The sequence below is a fragment of the Halichoerus grypus genome, chromosome 5 (assembly GCF_964656455.1).
Source record: "Halichoerus grypus chromosome 5, mHalGry1.hap1.1, whole genome shotgun sequence".
Taxonomy (NCBI): Eukaryota; Metazoa; Chordata; class Mammalia; order Carnivora; family Phocidae; genus Halichoerus; species Halichoerus grypus.
The window spans coordinates 54,084,063-54,102,492 of NC_135716.1; the positions used below are offsets into that span (position 1 = coordinate 54,084,063).

At 34.6% G+C, this 18,430-nt stretch overlaps 1 protein-coding gene and 1 long non-coding RNA gene across 10 annotated transcripts in view; one reads left to right on the top strand and one right to left on the bottom strand.

Annotated features, from left to right (window-relative positions):
* The window catches only part of LOC144381846 (uncharacterized), a 367,900-nt gene extending 353,338 nt beyond the window's left edge, over positions 1–14,562 (bottom strand). For 8 of the 9 annotated variants that reach the window (XR_013447825.1, XR_013447831.1, XR_013447826.1 and 5 more), the window contains exons 1-2: positions 14,355–14,562; positions 12,560–12,662 (exon numbers count right to left, since the gene is read on the bottom strand). This is a non-coding gene — a long non-coding RNA (uncharacterized LOC144381846). The remainder of the gene's footprint in view (positions 1–12,559; positions 12,663–14,354) is intronic. The other variant, XR_013447830.1, reaches the window with a different exon arrangement.
* IL7 (interleukin 7) overlaps positions 1–17,922 on the top strand; it is a 45,743-nt gene extending 27,821 nt beyond the window's left edge. The window contains exons 3-5 of the mRNA XM_036110942.2: positions 13,567–13,647; positions 14,718–14,849; positions 16,891–17,922. Of these exons, the coding sequence (XP_035966835.1) occupies positions 13,567–13,647; positions 14,718–14,849; positions 16,891–17,010 (333 nt within the window). The 3' untranslated portion in view covers positions 17,011–17,922. The remainder of the gene's footprint in view (positions 1–13,566; positions 13,648–14,717; positions 14,850–16,890) is intronic.
* Positions 17,923–18,430: the final 508 nt, after the last annotated feature.

The following is an 18,430-nucleotide window of genomic DNA, read 5'->3' on the forward strand; positions in this document are numbered from 1 at the left end:
TGTTTCCTGTGTATGTGAGTCTGTTTCTGTTTCATTATTTTTTTTAGTTTTCTAGATTCCATATATAAATGAAATCATGTGGTATTTGTCCTTCTCTGTATATTTCACTTAGCAAAATACCCTGTAGGTCAATCCATGTTGTGGGAAATGGCAGGATTTCATTCTTTTTATGACTGAGTAATATTCCAGTGTGTGTGTGTACCATATCTTTTTTATCCATTTATCTATCAGCTTCCTTTTTTTACAGTTCTTTTCACTCTACATTTCTCTATGTGTCATTTGGCTTCATGCTGTAGCTTTCCAGGAGCAACCAGAGTTTACTGCTTCTTTCAGATCCAGAAGAATGATCACTCTCTTGCGTATAACCAGTTAGTTATATTTTTATTGGATTACCTATGAAACAGTTGTTATGACTAGAACACCAAGGACCTGAATGCTTTAGATCTTGGTTATTTGAGCCAATTACTTTGACAAGGAAGATCAGGTAACTCTTATTGACTTAGTGTCTAAGTCTTAAACCAATTAAAGTCCAACCCAGAAGTGGGAGCGGATTAAGTCCCAGAAATCATGTGACTGCTAGAAAATGAAGAGAGGGAGGAATTGATAAGATAAGGAAAGAAAACACAGTGTTCACAAACACAATGTGTTTGGAGTTCCAACAGCCAGAAAAATGCTTTGACACAAAAGGCTGCGATTCCTCTCCACAACTAGAGGGGGAACATTACTTGTTCTCACTAGCTCTACCCAAGAAAAGTGGTGAATTCATGAACATCATCATTTCTAGAGGAAGATCTTGACAGCAAGTTGAGGAGATCAAGTAAAAGAACTGAGGAGTTATTACAGAGTAAACATTAGATAATACCATGAGGACTTTCAGAAATAACATGGCAGGGGTGCCTGGGTGGCTCAGTCAGTTAGTTAAGTGTCTGCCTTCAGCTCAAATCATGATCCCAGAGTCCTGAGATCGAGCCCCTCATTGGGGCTCCCTGCTCAGCAGGGAGTCTGCTTCTCCCTCTGCCTCTCACCCCACTCGTGCTCTCTCTCTCTCTCATTCTCTTTGTCTTTCTTTCAAATAAATAAACAAAATATTAAAAAAAAAAGAAATAAATTGGAAAATGAAAGTTTATCTCACTAAGATAGGAAGGTAAAGGCTTATATTATAATAATATGTGTGTAAAAAAGAAGAGCGACTTTATGTTGTAATCTTTTCATGGACACACATGTAAAGATCTCCCAAAAGAAAGGAAAAGGCAAAGGTAACTATACATATTGTAAGAAAAAAGTAACAAATAAAATAGAAGCAAAAATTCCAGAATTGAAGGGAGATCTCTTTTTGAATTTTAAAAATATATATATAAAGTCTGTTGATTATGTCAATAATAATAAGAAACAAACACTAGTATATTTCAAAGAGAAATTTTGCAAACAAGCATCATCCTGGAAAAATAAAGAGAAAAGGTTTCCAATAAAGGAAAATAAAATTAGGCTACCCTCCAATTTTTCACCCATTTTTACCTCCAGTTGACCAATCTCTACTAAGATTTATAATAACAGGAGCATGAGTCCACAATCCTACACATAGGCAAATTTTAATCAATGTGCCAAGGAAAATAAAAATACACAGAGCTCAGTAAGGATACAACTTTCTTATCTAAAACAATCACAACAAAAATCTGACTGCAAGATTAGTCCAGCCAAACAAGGTATTAATATATTTCAGTAACGAAGAAATGATGCTATAAAATGACTACTATTAAATACTGAACTGTTTTGTGATGTCTAGATAGTTATTATAAATATAAAAACACAACAATAATATGTTCTACCCAAAAACTAATAATATGCAAAACATGTAGTTACAGGAGGACTGAAAGAAAGTAAAAAAGATAATAAATCCCTCTTCGTATTTCAGAATGAACATTTATATGAGATATATTTACCATTTATATTGAGAAAGAATATAATTTTAATAGATTTTTGGAAAACACTTTTTAAGAATTATCTTTTATATGCCAAAATTATAAAACAAATGAAAAGGAGCATAAAGAAATAATAATGGATATCTAACAATAAATAAGAATTAAGGTCGGGCGCCTGGGTGGCTCAGATGGTTAAGCGTCTGCCTTCGGCTCAGGTCACGGTCCCAGGGTCCTGGGATCGAGCCCCACATCGGGCTCCTGACTCAGCAGGGAATCTGCTTCTTCCTCTCCCTCTGCCTCTCCCACTGCTCATGCTCTCTCTCTCTCTATCTCTGTGTCTCAAATGAATAAATAAAATATTTAAAAATAATAATAATAATAAAATAATAAAAAAATAAAAATGTTAAAAAAAAGAATTAAGGTCTGAAATTAAGACTAATTGTACAAAAATATGCATTATATGAGAGATACAACTGAAATAAAACATGGAAAGCTTTAAAATATTTCTTATATAAAATGTACAAACTGGTTATTAAAAGACAACCTAAGAATGGATAAGAACTGGCTAGTTATATAAAAGGACATGCAAATTGTCAAGATGAAATGATGCTCATTTTCTAATAGTAATAGACATGCCAATTTAAGCTACAATGAGGCACAGATTTTCACATATCAAGATTGGTAAAAATGTTAGGCTGATGACATCTGTTGCTGGCAAGGGTGTGACCAAATGGGCTCCCTTATTTGCTGGTCAAAGTGTGAATAATTTTAAAAATGAATATACCATTTTCTTAAGCAAACTTCAATGAGGGGAAAGAATTCTACAGAAATGTAAGCATTCAAGTCAAAGGGGATAATATGCACGGACAAATATATATGTATACACACACAAAGATGCCTATTGTAGAACTGTTTGTAGGAGCAAATATTGACTGTTCAACATTAAAAACTTTTGAATAAACCATAGAATACACTGGATGTGGAATATAATACAGTAATGAAAAAAATTGTTCCAGATATATTTGACCTAGAATGATAGTCACTATATAAAGTGAAAATAATACATAACAAGAAGAGTAATAATATATATACCCTGAACGCTTTTTTAAAAAATGGTAAAGGAAAATACCTTCATATATCTTATACATGCAGATATATGAGTGAATTTTGTAGGCTTATATGCACATTACATACATACATAGGTTTTCTTGAGCAAGAAGGATATTTTCATCAAACTGCTAATACTTATCACCTCAGGTGGGTGATTCTAGTGGGGACAGTGGAGAGAAATTAAAAAGGTTTTCATCATATATCTCAGTATCAATTGAATAATGGCAAGCAGGTAATATATTTGACATTAAAAGTGTTTTTTAGTTATGTTCAAAGTAATTAAAAAACAAAAAGGTAGGAAAACTCTATACCATGCAAACCAATAATCAAAGTACCATAGTACAAATAGGGTGAGCAAAAAATTTATTGCCCAAACTAGAACACTTTTAAGAATGCAAGAGGAAGCTAACCAATAGGCTGCCATTCTGGTACAATCCAGAATGGTCCCAGATATCTGGGGTGTGTGGTCACCCTATGAATAAAATAAACTTCAAAAATATTATCAAAGAAAACAAAGAAGAATATTAAATTCCAGCCAGTTAACATACAGTGCAATATTAGTTTCTGTTGTAGAATTTAGTGATTCATCACTTACATACAACACCTGATGCTAATCACAAGTGCCCTCCTTAATGCCCACCACCTGTTGAACCCATACCATTGCCCACGTCCAGTAACCCCCAGTTTGTTCTCTATAAGTAAGAGTCTGTTTCCTGGGTTGCCCCTCTCTCTTTTCCCCATGTTTGTTTGTTTTGTTTCTTAAATTCCACATATGAATGAAATCATATAGTATTTGTCTTTCTCTGACCTATTTCGCTTAGCATAATACTCTCTAGCTCTATCCACATTGTTGTAAAGGGCAAGATTTCATTCTTTTTCATGGCTGAGTAATATTTCTGTGTGTGGATGTGTGTGTGTGTGTGTGTGTGTGTGTGTGTGTGTGTTATACATATAAACCACATTTTTTTAATCCATTCATCAGTTGATGGACATTTGGGTTCTTTCCATAGTTTAGCTATTGTTGATAATGCTGCTATAAACATCAGGGTGCATGTGTCCCTTTGAATCAGTATTTTTGTATCCTTTGGGTAAATATCTAGGAGTACAATTGCTGGATCATAGGGTACTTCTATTTTTAACTTTTTGAGGAACCTCCATACTATTTTCCAGAGTGGCTGCACCAGCTTGCATTCCCACCAACAGTGTAGGAGGGCTCCCCTTTCTCCACATCCTCGCCAACATCTGTCGTTTCCTGTTTTTAATTTTAGCCATTCTGACTGGTGTGAGGTGATATCTCATTGTAGTTTTGATCTGTATTTCCCTGATGATGAGTGATGTTGAGCTTCTTTTCATGTGTCTGTTGGCCATCTGTATGTCTACAAAGAATATTTTATTGTATTTATTTTTTTTAAAGATTTTATTTATTTATTTAACAGAGAGAGACGCAGCGAGAGAGGGAACACAAGCAGGGGGAGTGGGAGAGGGAGAAGCAGGCTTCCCGCGGAGCAGGGAGCCCGATGCGGGGCTCAATCCCAGGATCCTGGGATCATGACCTGAGCCGAAGGCAGACGCTTAACGACTAAGCCACCCAGGTGCCCCAGGAATATTTTATTTTATTTTATTATTATTATTTTTAAAGATTTTATTTATTTATTTGAGAGAGAGAATGAGAGAGAGAGCACATGAGAGGGGGGAGGGTCAGAGGGAGAAGCAGACTCCCCGCTGAGCAGGGGAGCCCGATGTGGGACTCGATCCCTGGACTCCAGGATCATGACCTGAGCCGAAGGCAGTCGCTTAACCAACTGAGCCACCCAGGCGCCCAGGAATATTTTATTTTAATAAAAATTATTGTAAAGAGCAAAGAGACTAGTCACAGTCTTTACATACAATATATGGCAATATTAAAGCAAAAATTCTTAGAAATATGTCAATCTTCTCATTCCCTTCTGTCTGGAGAAAGGCATATCCTCCTGTATCCTTGAAGTAACAACTTTAAAAATGCACTTGAGATTTTATTCTACATGGCCTCCTCTTAGACTCAATTTGATTTAATTAGTTATCTATTCTTTTTCTTGAAACACTGGCGTCTCCACTGAGAAATTCCTATTATATAACAAATATGTCATATAACTATTCCCAAAGAAAGCAGTTACAGCATTACAGTTATGAAGAGGGCTCTGGAGTTAGATGGCCTAAGCATAATTTTGATTCTAGCATCCACTAACTGTGCCTTTAGACAAATTACTCTGTCTCTTTATGCCTCAGTTTTTTCCTTTGAAAGAAATTGTATATTATGTCCCGGTGTAATAAAGGAGTAATGATAGCAGTGAACTCAAAGGATCTTTCTGAGAATAGGAGAGATATGTAGTTAAGCTTTGTGTGTTTTACAGAAGCACACATTCAACACTGTGATTGAAAGTACCATAGGAGTACTTTTTCATCTGTGAATCTTCTGTGCTGAGAACCACACCTTAATCTTGAAGTTGTTCAGAAAATATTTATTAAGTTTAAAAAGTCAATTATATCATCATTATTACTAAGATACCATTCTTTATTTCCCTCTTTTTCTACTTTTTCCATAAACTTTCTTTTTTTTAAATTTTATTTTATTATGTTATGTTAGTCACCATACATTACATCATTAGTTTTTGATGTAGTGTTCCATGATTCATTGTTTGCGTATAACACCCAGTGCTCCATGCAGTACGTGCCCTCTTTAATACCCATCACCAGGCTAACCCATCCCCCCAGCCCCCTCCTTCTAGAACCCTCAATTTGTTTCTCAGAGTCCAATGGATAACTTCTTAATTAACATCTCTACTATAAATATGACAATGCATTTCATAAGATGTTTTTTAAGATGCCCTCAATGCAGGCCTATAACATGATATCCTATGATCCACCAAAATTTGTTGTGATATGTATGTGTTACATATAACTATATATGTTGTCTGCTTTTTAAATTTTATTTTATTATGTTATGTTAATCAACATGCATGACATAGTTTTTGATGTAGTGTTCCATGATTCATTGTTTGCGTATAACACCCAGTGCTCCATTCAATACGTGCCCTCTTTAATACCCATCACCAGGCTAACCCATCCCCCTACCCCCCTCCCTTCTAGAACCCTCAGTTTGTTTCTCAGAGTCGGGGGTGGGGGCGGCGGGAATATGGGTGAAGGTAGTCAAAAGGTACAAAATTCCCATTATAAAATTAGTAAGTCCTGGGACTATCATGTAAAGCATGGTGACTATAGTTAAGAGTGCCATATTGTATATTTGAAAGTTGCTAATAGAGTAGATCTTATAACTTCTCATCACAAGAAAAAAATTGTAACTGTATAGTGATGGATGTTATCTAGACTTACTGTGGTGATCATTTTGAAATATACACAAATATTGAATCATTGTTGTATGCCTGAAACTAATGTTACATGCCAATTATATCTCAACCAAAAAAAATGTCTGGGGGTCGATATGGGTAAGGCAGGAATCTGCCATTTGAATGTATGCTGAGCCACTTTATGTGACCTTGTGTAGAAAAAGAATGTTATACTCCTACATTGGTATTCATCTTATCTAGGTAAAAATCACCTCTGGGTGGAAAGGCATCATTTAAAAACACTTAGATTCTTAATTAGTTACTATGGCTGCAAGGCTAATCATAGACGCAGTCATTAGATGATAGCATATTAATCTTCTTTTGATTCCTGCCTATCTATGTGAACAACCTTAGTAAACAAGTCTCTAAAAAAGTTTATTTTGCAAACTTTGTTTTCAAAGAGATAGGTGTATGTGTATGTCAATATAACATAATAAATATGTAATTATACTGCACACAGTGCTACTATATTATATATTATATATTACATTATATACATATATAAATATGGGTAGTGCTACTATAATTACTGTAATCAGGGGAAATATATATGTATATGCCTGTGTTTTGAAGTTTTTATTTTAATGAAATCCAGATTATTAATTATTTCTTTCATGAATCATTCCTTTGGAGTTTTATTTAAAAAGTCATTACCACTGATGTTGAGTATCATTTTGAGTTTGTTGACCATTTGCCATTTGTATGTCTTCTTTGAAAGAATGTCTATTCATGTCATCAGCCTATTTAATTGGATTATTCATTTTTTGGGTGTTCGTTTTTGTTGAGTTTGTAAGTTCTCTATACATTTTGGTATTATGCCTTTATCAGATAAGTCATTTGCAAATATTTTCTCCCATTCCATAAGTTGCCTTTTAGTTTTGTTGATTGTTTCTTTCACTGTGCAGGAGCTTTTTATTTTGATTAAGTCCCAAGAGTTTATTCTTGTTTTTGTTTCCCTTGCCTCCAGAGACATATCTAGTAAGAAGTTGCTACGGCCGATGTCAAAGAGGTTACTGCCTGTGTTCTCCTCTAGGATTTTGATGGATTCCTGTCTCACATTTAGGTCTTTCAGCCATTTTGAATTTATTTTTGTGTATTTTGTAAGAAAGTGGTCCAGTTTCATTCTTTTGCATATTGCTGTCCAGTTTTCCCAACACCATTTGATCAGGGACATACAAATCAAAACTACAATATGAGATACAACATGAGATATCACCTCACACCTGTCAGAATGGCTAAAATCAACAACACAAGAAACAACAAGTATCAGCAAAGATTCAGAGAAAGGGAAACTCTCTTGCATTCTTGAATGCTAACTGGTGCAGCCACTCTGAAAGAGTATGGAGGTTTCTCAGAAAGTTAAAAATAGAACTACCCTATGATCCAGTAATTGCACTACTATGTATTTACCCAAAGAATACAAAAATACTAATTCAAAGGGATACATGCACCCCAATGTTTATAGCAGCATTATCAAAGATAGCCAAATTATGGAAAGAACCCAATGTCTATTGACTGATAAATGGATGAAGAAGATGTGGGGAGTATATATATGTATATACACGCACACACACACATAAATATATAATGGAAAATATATAATATATAATAAAAAAGAATGAAATCTTGCCATTGGTAACAATTTTGCCTTTTGAAAGTGGATCCTCTAGTCCTAGTCAAGCCTTAGGTGATTACAGACATGGCCAACATCTTAACTGTAGCCCCATGGAAGACAGAGTCAGAAGTACCTAGTTAAGCTCCTCCTAAATTTCTGGCCCACAGAAACTATATAGTAATAAATGTTTGTTGTTTTAAGCTACTAAGTTTTGTGATAATTTATTATGTAGTAATAGATAATGAACAAGCTGCTACCAGAGACTTATTCTCCTCATGTTGAAAGACATGAGTACAAGTAGCCAAACTCAGTTGGGCAAATACATTTCAAACCTCTGCTCTTGTCCAGTTTGCAAATGTCCACTACCCAAAGCACAGGCTTTTGGTCAAACTCAACATCAATGGTCAGGGAAATACTTCTCTATAGGAGGCCATGGCCACTTGAAGATATCAGGTTCAAATCTTTAGAAATTTATAGGGAAGAGGAGTCTTTGCAGATGTGATTAAGTTAAGAATTTTGACATAATAAGATTATCCTGGATTATCTATTTGGGCCCTAAATGGCCATCACAAGTGTCTTTATAAGAGAAAGGTAGGGGTGGGAATGCAAACTAGTGTAGCCATTCTGGAAAACAGTACGGAGTTTCCTCAAAAAAGTTAAAAATAGAACTGCTCTGGGGCGCCTGGGTGGCTCAGATGGTTAAGCGTCTACCTTCGGCTTGGGTCATGATCTCCAGGTCCTGGGATCAAGCCCCACGTCTGGGCTCCCAGCTCAGCGAGGAGTCTGCTTCTCCCTCTGCCTCTCCCTCTGCTTGTGCTCTGTGTGTCTCTCTTTCTCAAATGAATAAATTTTTAAAATCTTTAAAAAAATAGAATTGCCCCATGATCCAGCAATTGCACTACTAGGTATTTACACAAAGGATACAAAAATACAGATTCGAAAGGATACATGCACCCAGATGTTACACACACACACACACACACACACACACACACACACACACACACACAGGAATATTACTCAGCCATGAAAAAAGAATGGAATCTTGCCATTTGCAGTGACATGGATGGAGCTAGGGAGTATCATGCTAAGTAAAATAAGTCAGAGAAAGACAAATACTGTATGATTTCACTCATATGTGGAATTTAAGAAAAAAACAAATGAACATGGGGGAGAAAAAGAGAGGCAAACCAGGAAACAGACACTTAAGTATAGAGAACAAACTGATGGTTACCAGAGGGGAGGTGAGCGGGGTGGGGGTATGGGTTAAATAAGTGATAGGGATTAAGGAAGGCACTTGTGATAAGCACCAAGTCTTGCATGTAAGTGTTGAATCACGAAATTCTATACCAGAACTAATATTACACTGTATGTTAACTAACTAGAATTTAAATAAAAAACTTGAAAGAAGAAAAAGAGAGAAAGGCAGGGGGAGACTTGACACACACATAGAGAAGCAGGTGATAAAGTTGCAGGCAGAGACTGGAATCATGTGGCTACAAGCCAAGGAACACCAAAAACTGCTGGTGGCCAACAGAAAAAAGAAGAGGCAAGCAAATGGATACCTTCCTTTTGGACTTCTGACATCCAGAACTGTGACAAAAGAAACTTCTGTTGTTTTTGGTAATTTGCCACAGCAGCCCCAGAAAACTGATACATCCTCTTATGGGGTAGAGGGAAGAGTTGAATACTAGCTGAAAAATAATCCAATTTAGTTTTGCATCCCTTCAAAGTTAACCAGAAAATAACACCTGCACCCCAGTGTTTATAGCAGCAATGTCCACAATAGCCAGACTATGGAAAGAGCCCAGATGTCCATCGACAGATGAATGGATAAAGAAGATGTTGTATATATATACGTGTGTATGTATTCAATGGAATATTACTCAGCCACCCAAAAAAATGAAATCTTGCCATTTGCAACAATGTGGATGGAACTAGAGGGTATTATGCTAAGTGAAATAAGTCAATCAGAGAAAGTAAATTATCATAGGATTTCACTCATATGTGGAATTTAAGAAACAAAACAGAAGCAGAGAGGAAGGGAGGGCAAAATAAAACAAGATGTAACCAGAGAGGAAGACAAACCAAAAGAGACTCTTGACCATAGGAAACAAACTGAGGGTTGCTGGAGGGGAGGGGGGTGAGGGGATGGGGTAGCAGGGTGATGGACGTTAAGGAGGGCACATGACATAATGAGCACTGGGTATTATATAAGGCTGATGAATCACTGACCTCTACCTCTGAAACTAATAATACACTATATGTTAACTAATTGAATTTAAATATATATATACATATATATATATCTGCAGAAAATAAAAAAGAAAAGACTATGCATTGATACTACCAAAATAAATGAGCAAATGAACATGTAAATAAGCAAATGAAAACATAGATAAGGAAAATGAAGAATTCAGATCAAAGATTAATTACCTATGAAAGCAGTAGAAAATGTCAGATTTTTCTTCTTAACACTCTCTAAGAAACCAAAGTAAAAAAAATCTAAAAAATAATACAGTATGAAGAGAAGAGATAACAGAGAAAATGAAGGTGAGCTCTTTAGGTTTAGGAAAAAAGTGGAGAATAAAATGGAAACCAGAAATAAGTGCCCCGTTAGAACAGGCATATGGAAGACATGGTGGAGAAAACCACAAAAAATGAAATTTAAAAAATCAAAGACAAATATATAAAAGAAAAGGTGAAATAGAAAATCCATTGTATACACAATTAGTGTTTCTGAAGAAGATACTGTTACAAGTGCAAGGGAAGTAATTCAAAGAAGAAAACTATGCTGAAATGAAAGACATGTAAATCTATAGATTGAAAAGACATTATGTATTTTTAGAACAATTTATATAACATTATGTTTTATACTGGAAAATATTGCAGTTCACAGTCATTGTGATCCTGGCTTTTCTCTTTTAATTTTCCATATCCATATTAAATATGAAGAAATCTTCAAACATGTCATGATGCTTATAAGAAATTATTATTGGCAAAGTAAATCAAGTAAAGTAACTCAAGAGATGGATATCTAAGGTTCTTTCCAACTCCGTGATTCTATTAACCTTAGTCTGAGCCATCCTTCTTATCAGGCTTGAATAAAAACAATTTCAGAAACCAACTGTAATATGCACTCATATATACCTGTTAACGTATTCATAAAGGCACTGAAGTCAGTAATTGTTACCTCTACAGGAGTCAGTCTTTTAGTGTATAGTAACATCTTTATATACTGTAGCAAACATTTGGCAAACAAATCAACTAGTATAACATTACTTTTCTGTATGTTATACATACATATAAGAACATATACCTACATATAAATGAGTTTTTTAAAAATTCATTGGAGCAATGGCTTAACCAAGTGGCTTTTCACATATTCATGTGCCATGCAATTTGTTAAAATGATCCAAGAAATAAGTACTAATTTTATGCTGTATTTTTGCATAATATTTTTGGTAAATTGGAAAACATGCACATTTGTCTATTTTCTTTTTATCCTAGTGTTTCAAATTTTTATTTAAATTCCAGCTAGCATACAGTGTAATATTAGTTTCAGGTGTAGAATTTAGTGATTCATCACTTATATATAACACCCAGTGCTCATCACAAGTGCCCTTCTTGGGGCGCCTGGGTGGCTCAGTTGGTTAAGCGACTGCCTACAGCTCAGGTCATGATCCCCAGAGTCCTGAGATGGAGTCCCGCATCAGGCTCCCTGCTCAGCGGGGAGTCTGCTTCTCCCTCTGAACCTCTTCCCTCTCATGTTCTCTCTCTCAAATAAATAAAAAATCTTAAAAAAAAAAAGTGCACTCCTTAATGCCCATCACCCATTTATCCTATCCCCTGCCCACCTCCCTCCATCAACCCTCAATTTGTTCTCTATAGTTAAGAGTCTCTCTTATAGGTTTTTTTTTTTTTTTAATAATGGCATGGCAAAAATGAAATGCTCTATGTTTTATCAAAGAGAAATGTATGTACGATTTATTGTGGGTTTTTTTTTTTTTGAGTTAAATGGAAACCCATAGGAAGATGATTTAATAGGTAAATGTTAATTCTTTACTACCTCTTCAGGAATGTGTATAATGGCAACATGAGGTTAGTTATAGAAAATATATCCATTTGCACTTAAGATATTTGCAGTATGACTGAGGAGACTGGCACTAACAAATATTTTGTTTACAAAAGCATACACTTAACAAAGATAAGTGATATAAAAGTGTCCAAGGGATGATGTAGTATCTGCCCTTTATATCAAATGGCAACAAGAAACTGGGACTGTGCTTTCTTAGTCTGTTTTTCTCCTCGGGCTTGGCAGGGATCTTGCACATTGACTGATAGTAAGCGTTGGGTGATTAAATGAATGTTCAAACACTAATTCCTACAGTAAAGCAGATAGTAAATACAATTAAAGTCAGGATAAACCCAGAGACCATTTACACTTTTCACAGGTGACCAGAGTAATGCACACTTTTCTGAGAGACAGATGAAGACTAGAAGCCCATGACTAAAGCCATTCTTCCACTTACCCTGTTTCTTTGGTGACAACATACAGGCTAAGATTGTTTGAAATCCTTCTGGAAGCTCTGATAGCATGGAATTGTTAATTTGCTTGACAGAACTAGTCCAATCCTGTGTAGAAGAGAATCTGAATCCTTAGGAAATTCTTCCTAATACCTCAACTAAATTCCAGATTTGGGTAATCCCCACCTTCTACTACTACATTCCTTAGAAATAAAAAATGAACAAGTAGTGTCTGCTTTCCTACTCCTATGTAACAATACACACACACTTGATCCCATTGTTTCTTAGCAAAGTTCTATCTCAAACATCCCAGACAAATTGGATTGTTAAAAATGCTGTAGAATAGGGGCAACTGGGTGGCTCAGTCGTTAAGCGTCTGCCTTCGGCTCAGGTCATGATCCCAGCGTCCTGGGATCGAGCCCCGCATCGGGCTCCCTGCTCGGCGGGAAGCCTGCTTCTCCCTCTCCCGCTCCCCCTGATTGTGTTCCTGCTCTCGCTCTCTCTCTCTCTCTCTCTCAAATAAAATAAATAAAATCCTCAAAAAAAATGCTGTAGAATAAATTTCAACTTCACTCTGTCAAGAGGTTTTCTCTTATTCTTATGTAAATTCTTTTTGTTGCTCTTTTGTAGTGGCAGGAAACTGGACTGGAAAACCTCTTAAATGCATCTCAACTTCATGATTTCAGAATTTATTGTACTTTGTCTACATAGTATAACTTCTAAAATAGGTACTTCTATTTCCCCAAATGAACCAGATCCTCTCAGTGATTTATGGGATTAAATTATGGAGTCTGGGAGACGCTCTAAATGTGTGAGGGTTTGTGTATATACTTGTTTATTCTTTAACTATAGAAAACTATTCTTTATGCCTAGTCAGCTGAGCCATGCTAAAGTTATTTTCCTTAAAATGCACATATTAAGACCAAGTATTATAACATTGTTGTTTTTAAAATTGTTATATATTAGAAAAGTCCCCAATTTAACCATACTATTATATAATTACTTTTTACAGGACACTATGATAAAAAATCGTACCAATTGCCCGAATAATGAACCTAAAGTTTTAAAAAAACATGCATGTGATGATAATAAGGTAATAATTATTTGGAATTTATATGTCATTTAAGCTTGATTTTATAGAAGCTTATATTATTTGTATGTGTTAGATAATTATATTCATTATATTAATAACATATTCTTTTCGTTCTAACCAGACAATTCCCACTGACCTATTAAATTATACTATTGTCTTCTTTTATACTTTTATTTTACAAAAAGCCCTATGCTTGTTTTGTAAATATTTTTTTCTATTTTAGCATTTCAGTTTTCACTTTGAAAATGCTAAAACTGCTGAATTCAAAGACACACATATCCCTTATTTGTGACATTCTTATGCAGGAAAATGCTTGTTAGAGTGATTGCTTGCACACACACACAAACATAAGTCATCAGCATAATTTACTTCTAGGACTTTGAAATTTTTTCTTTCAATATTTGCTTATTTTCAAACAACTACTACCTCTGGTCAGTGGAATATTAAAATTTACCAACCTTACAACAAAAGTTTGTGTCATTTCCTTCTAGAGAAACTAGTATGATATTCAGTAGTCTTTTTAAAACTCAGAGTAGCTGAGTTAACCTCATAGTATCACACTGTATATTCATAAATTCTTTTTATTTTAATTTCTTACTTTAAATATTTGAAAGACTTGTTTGAGGTGAATATGGACCCTTTTTTATCATTGTCAGCTATTCATCCATAGCTCAAAAGGTACAAAAATAAGAAGAGAAACCACATACCTTTCATTATTGTTGCCTCCAGAAGCCCTCTCCTTTGGTTGTCTCATTTAAAAATGGAATAATCTTGTTAAATGTTCATCCATAAGTGATAAGATCATAAATTTATATTATAAAGAAAAGAGACTTCAAAAAGTCAAATAACCGTTAAGCCAAATTCCAGGCCCTCCAGACTGTCACTCAGGAGCTAAACAGTTTTAGTCTAGTTACTTGTCAGTCATGTGATTAACTGGAATGGAAATCTGGGGTGGAGGTGGGGCATTATGTGGCAATACAGCTCTGGCTTTTGGCTCTTTAGGAAAGCTTGTCATTTTTTAATATTTTATTTGAACCACAACGCTTCTGATTTTTTTTTTCCTGTAATAGGAAGGTATGTTTTTATATCGTGCTGCTCGCAAGTTGAAGCAGTTTGTTAAAATGAATAACAGTGAGGATTTTAATCTCCACTTATCAAGAGTTTCACAGGGCACATTACAATTGTTGAACTGTACCCCCAAGGTAAGTTGTTTCCTTTGAACAAAAATATCAACTAGTCCTGTGATAGGATGCTATAATTCTCTAATGATCATATCTATTATCATAGAATTCTAACTGCTTATTATTACCTAAAGTTGAAATAGATTATGGAAGCAGAGTAAAAATAAGTGAGTGCATACCTCATTGCTATGATAACTTTGAAGGAGGTTAATGTGATAACTTGGGTGGAAATGGTAAATTTTTACCTCTAAATCTCATTAATAATTTTAACCCATATGTACACATTTATAAGAACCCATAGACAATAAAACAGATAATCAAATGTATTTAACAAATATCTTTACATGTTAAAACATATATATATATGTCCAATAATTTTTTTTTGCTTCAATAATTTTGTTAAGTATAGGGCTAATTTTTCCTACTTGTCTGCTAGTGGTTATGAAATATAACAAAACAAAATTTGGAAGACACAATCTTGATACTAAGCCACAGTATGGAGAAAAATACAGTATCTACTTTATAGGATGGTGACAGGGTTAATTAAATAGCATAATTCATGTAAAGTGCTTAGTACTAGAAAGGTTTCAATAAATGATATATTATTATTACCACAACCCCCCCTTCAGAAATTTTACCAGCTGCCTCACAAAGCCAAAAGGTTTCTTATGATTTTTTAAAAAGAAATTTTTAACATTTTCATGACAGAAAAAGGGTCTTGTGTGTTTTTATTTTTTTAATACCAGTAGTTGCCCACAGAAGGTAAGATGATAAGATTATCCTTGAGCCCTATTGACAATGATGAAGATGATAGACTGTGAACCACTTCATTTATCATCACATTATCTATTTGATGCAAGCCAGTCTCCTCTTGGTGTCCTGGATTTGCCAAGTTTATTTCCAGTTTTGCCCCCTTACTTATGTTAGTCCTCTATATGAAATTTCTACTGTTCTCTTTTCTATAAATCTGTAAGGGAAGAATCACTAAATTCTACACCTGAAACCAATTTTACCATATATGTTAACTAACTTGAATTTAAATAAAAACTTTGAAATAAAAAAATTTAAAAATAAACATCCTAAATTGTTAAAAAGAAAAAGGAAAAAGAAAACTAACCTGTCTTGCTTTTTCCTTTTCCGATACTCTATTTCTAAATGAAATTATTCTTCTTTCATACTATCAAAAAATAAAGTAGATTCTCAAATAGATTAGATGAATTTGACAGCAATATAAAATTTAGCAATGCCATTAATGAAAGGAGCAATAAAGGATTAATATTCAATATTATAAATGTGACTTTGTTTTTAAGGAAGGAATAAAACTACCTTCCCTGGGTGAAGTCCAACCCACTAAAACTTTGGTGAGAGTGATTGTATAATTTTCTTTCTTCATCAGCTTTTTATTCAACTTAATTCCTTTATGTTTCCCTTTGAATTTTTTCCTTTTTTATGTTTCCCTTTTCCTTTTTAATGGTTCGTTTTGAAAATATTCATTATAATGTTAATAAAAGGAGAGGTACCTCTTAGAAATTGGATCCCTTTAAGCTACATTTTTTAAAGCCACTCCTTCAGTTTTTATTTTTTTGGAGTTTTATTGATTTATTTATTTGAGAGAGAGAGAGAGCATGCAGGGGCGAGAGGTGGGGGAGAGAATCTTAAGCAGGATCCACATCCAGTGCCTGAGCCCCATATGGGTCTGCATCTCACGTCCCTGAGATCATGACCTGAGCCAAAATGGAGAGTCAGACACTTAACCGACTGAGCCCCCCCAGGTGCCCCTTAAAGCCATTACTTTAAAATAAAAGAAGCTAGGGAAAATATCAGAGCACCAATTTTTTTATAAAGCAACAAAGTTAGAACATCAATAGGTAATAAGCAAAAGACATGAGCGAACTACTTTTATAGAACATAAACTAGAAAACAAGTATATGAAGAAAATAGCCATCCTGGTTAGTTAGTAAACCTTCAGCATAACCTAACATGATGGAAATTAAAGATTGAACATTTTAAAATGTGTATTTTTTAAATAGAAATTTAAAACTTTTTTTATATATTTTTCTAGGAAGACAATAAATCCGTAAAGGAACAGAGAAAACAAAAGAGCTTGTGTTCCCTAGGGATACTACTACAAAAGATAAAAACTTGTTGGAATAAAATTTTGAGGGGCTCCAAAGAACATTGAAAAATATGGAGTGGCAATATAAAGACGTATGAACTTCAGTTGTATCCTTCAAGAATCTATCTTCTTGTACAATTCTTGGGGCGGGGGGTAGAATACCCTAGAAGTTACAGAATGCATCCTGGTAAAAGCGGATTAGAGCAATTTCTCAATTGCTACTAGAAGATGGATATAAACAGTGGAAACCAAAGGCTGCAATCGACAAACCTTCATATGTTTTTGGACATACATCAATCAGTATTAATTCTGTGATTTTTGTAAGACAATCCAAGTAAGGTATTAGTTGCAATAATACTTTTTAAACCTGTTTTAAAATTTCAGAAGAAGACATATAAAATCTGTGAAGTATATAAGCAGGAATTAAAAATTAACATTGCTTTATTATCAAAATAATTTTATGCACCAGCATACTACCATGAGAGTGGAAATTGTCTTCTGTGCTGGAAATGTTTCAGAGTTAACAGATGTGGATAATGCCAATGAGAGTAAGAGTTAGATACCTTAAAGAAACAGTGGTATGAAGGAGTCCAAGATCCTTAAGAGAGATTAAGACATGTAGTTAAACTTGAATGCATAAGACAGTGCCTTCATCAATGGTATAGCAAATGTTTTAAGATGACCATAAAGAATGATTTCACAAAATAGCAAGTCACCTGTTCTAAGGATGCTAAACCATAATACTGAGTTACTTTTGTCATTTATGTGTAATAAAATTTGTCTAAATGAGTTTGCAATTTGGGAAGTATATTTTTAACAGAATAATATATGTTGTCCTTTTAATTAATGGAATGTGTATTTAATTTTGACACTGTATCTGTATTATATAAAAATATTTTCATACAGTATTACAAACAAATTGCTGACTTTGGATAACATTTCTCTTTTGATAATAAATGACCTATGGTAACACTGTCAGATTCACTTCATGAATTTTTAAGAATTTTTAAGACAAGATTTTTAATACTGCACTACTATTTGATCTCTCACTGTCATTGAATATGTGACTTTTAAAACCTTATTAATACTCAGAATGTAAATGAGACCAAAACTATATAAGAACAGGAACATTACTTTCTATGTTAAATTTTAACCTTTTAAAAGAGACTTTTGTATATACCAGATCCAGTTTAGAAAGGTCTGTCAACAGTCTTCACTTACTTACAAAGGCAAATGAAAACCCTAGTCGAGAGTCAGAGTCCTCCCGCAGTCACTCAGCTCACATCCTTCCTGCTCTTGTACACCTTCATCAGCACCTCCGGCTTGATTTGAGCTTCAGGTGATGCACTGTGGTGGGGAAGACCTTCCTCTCAGTCCATGTTTATGTCTCACTCTCCCTAACCCTTATGCCCTTCACCCTCACTAGTGCAGATTCCTGTGTAGGACTGTACAGAAAGTTGTACAGAGTTCACGGATTGCTCCACTC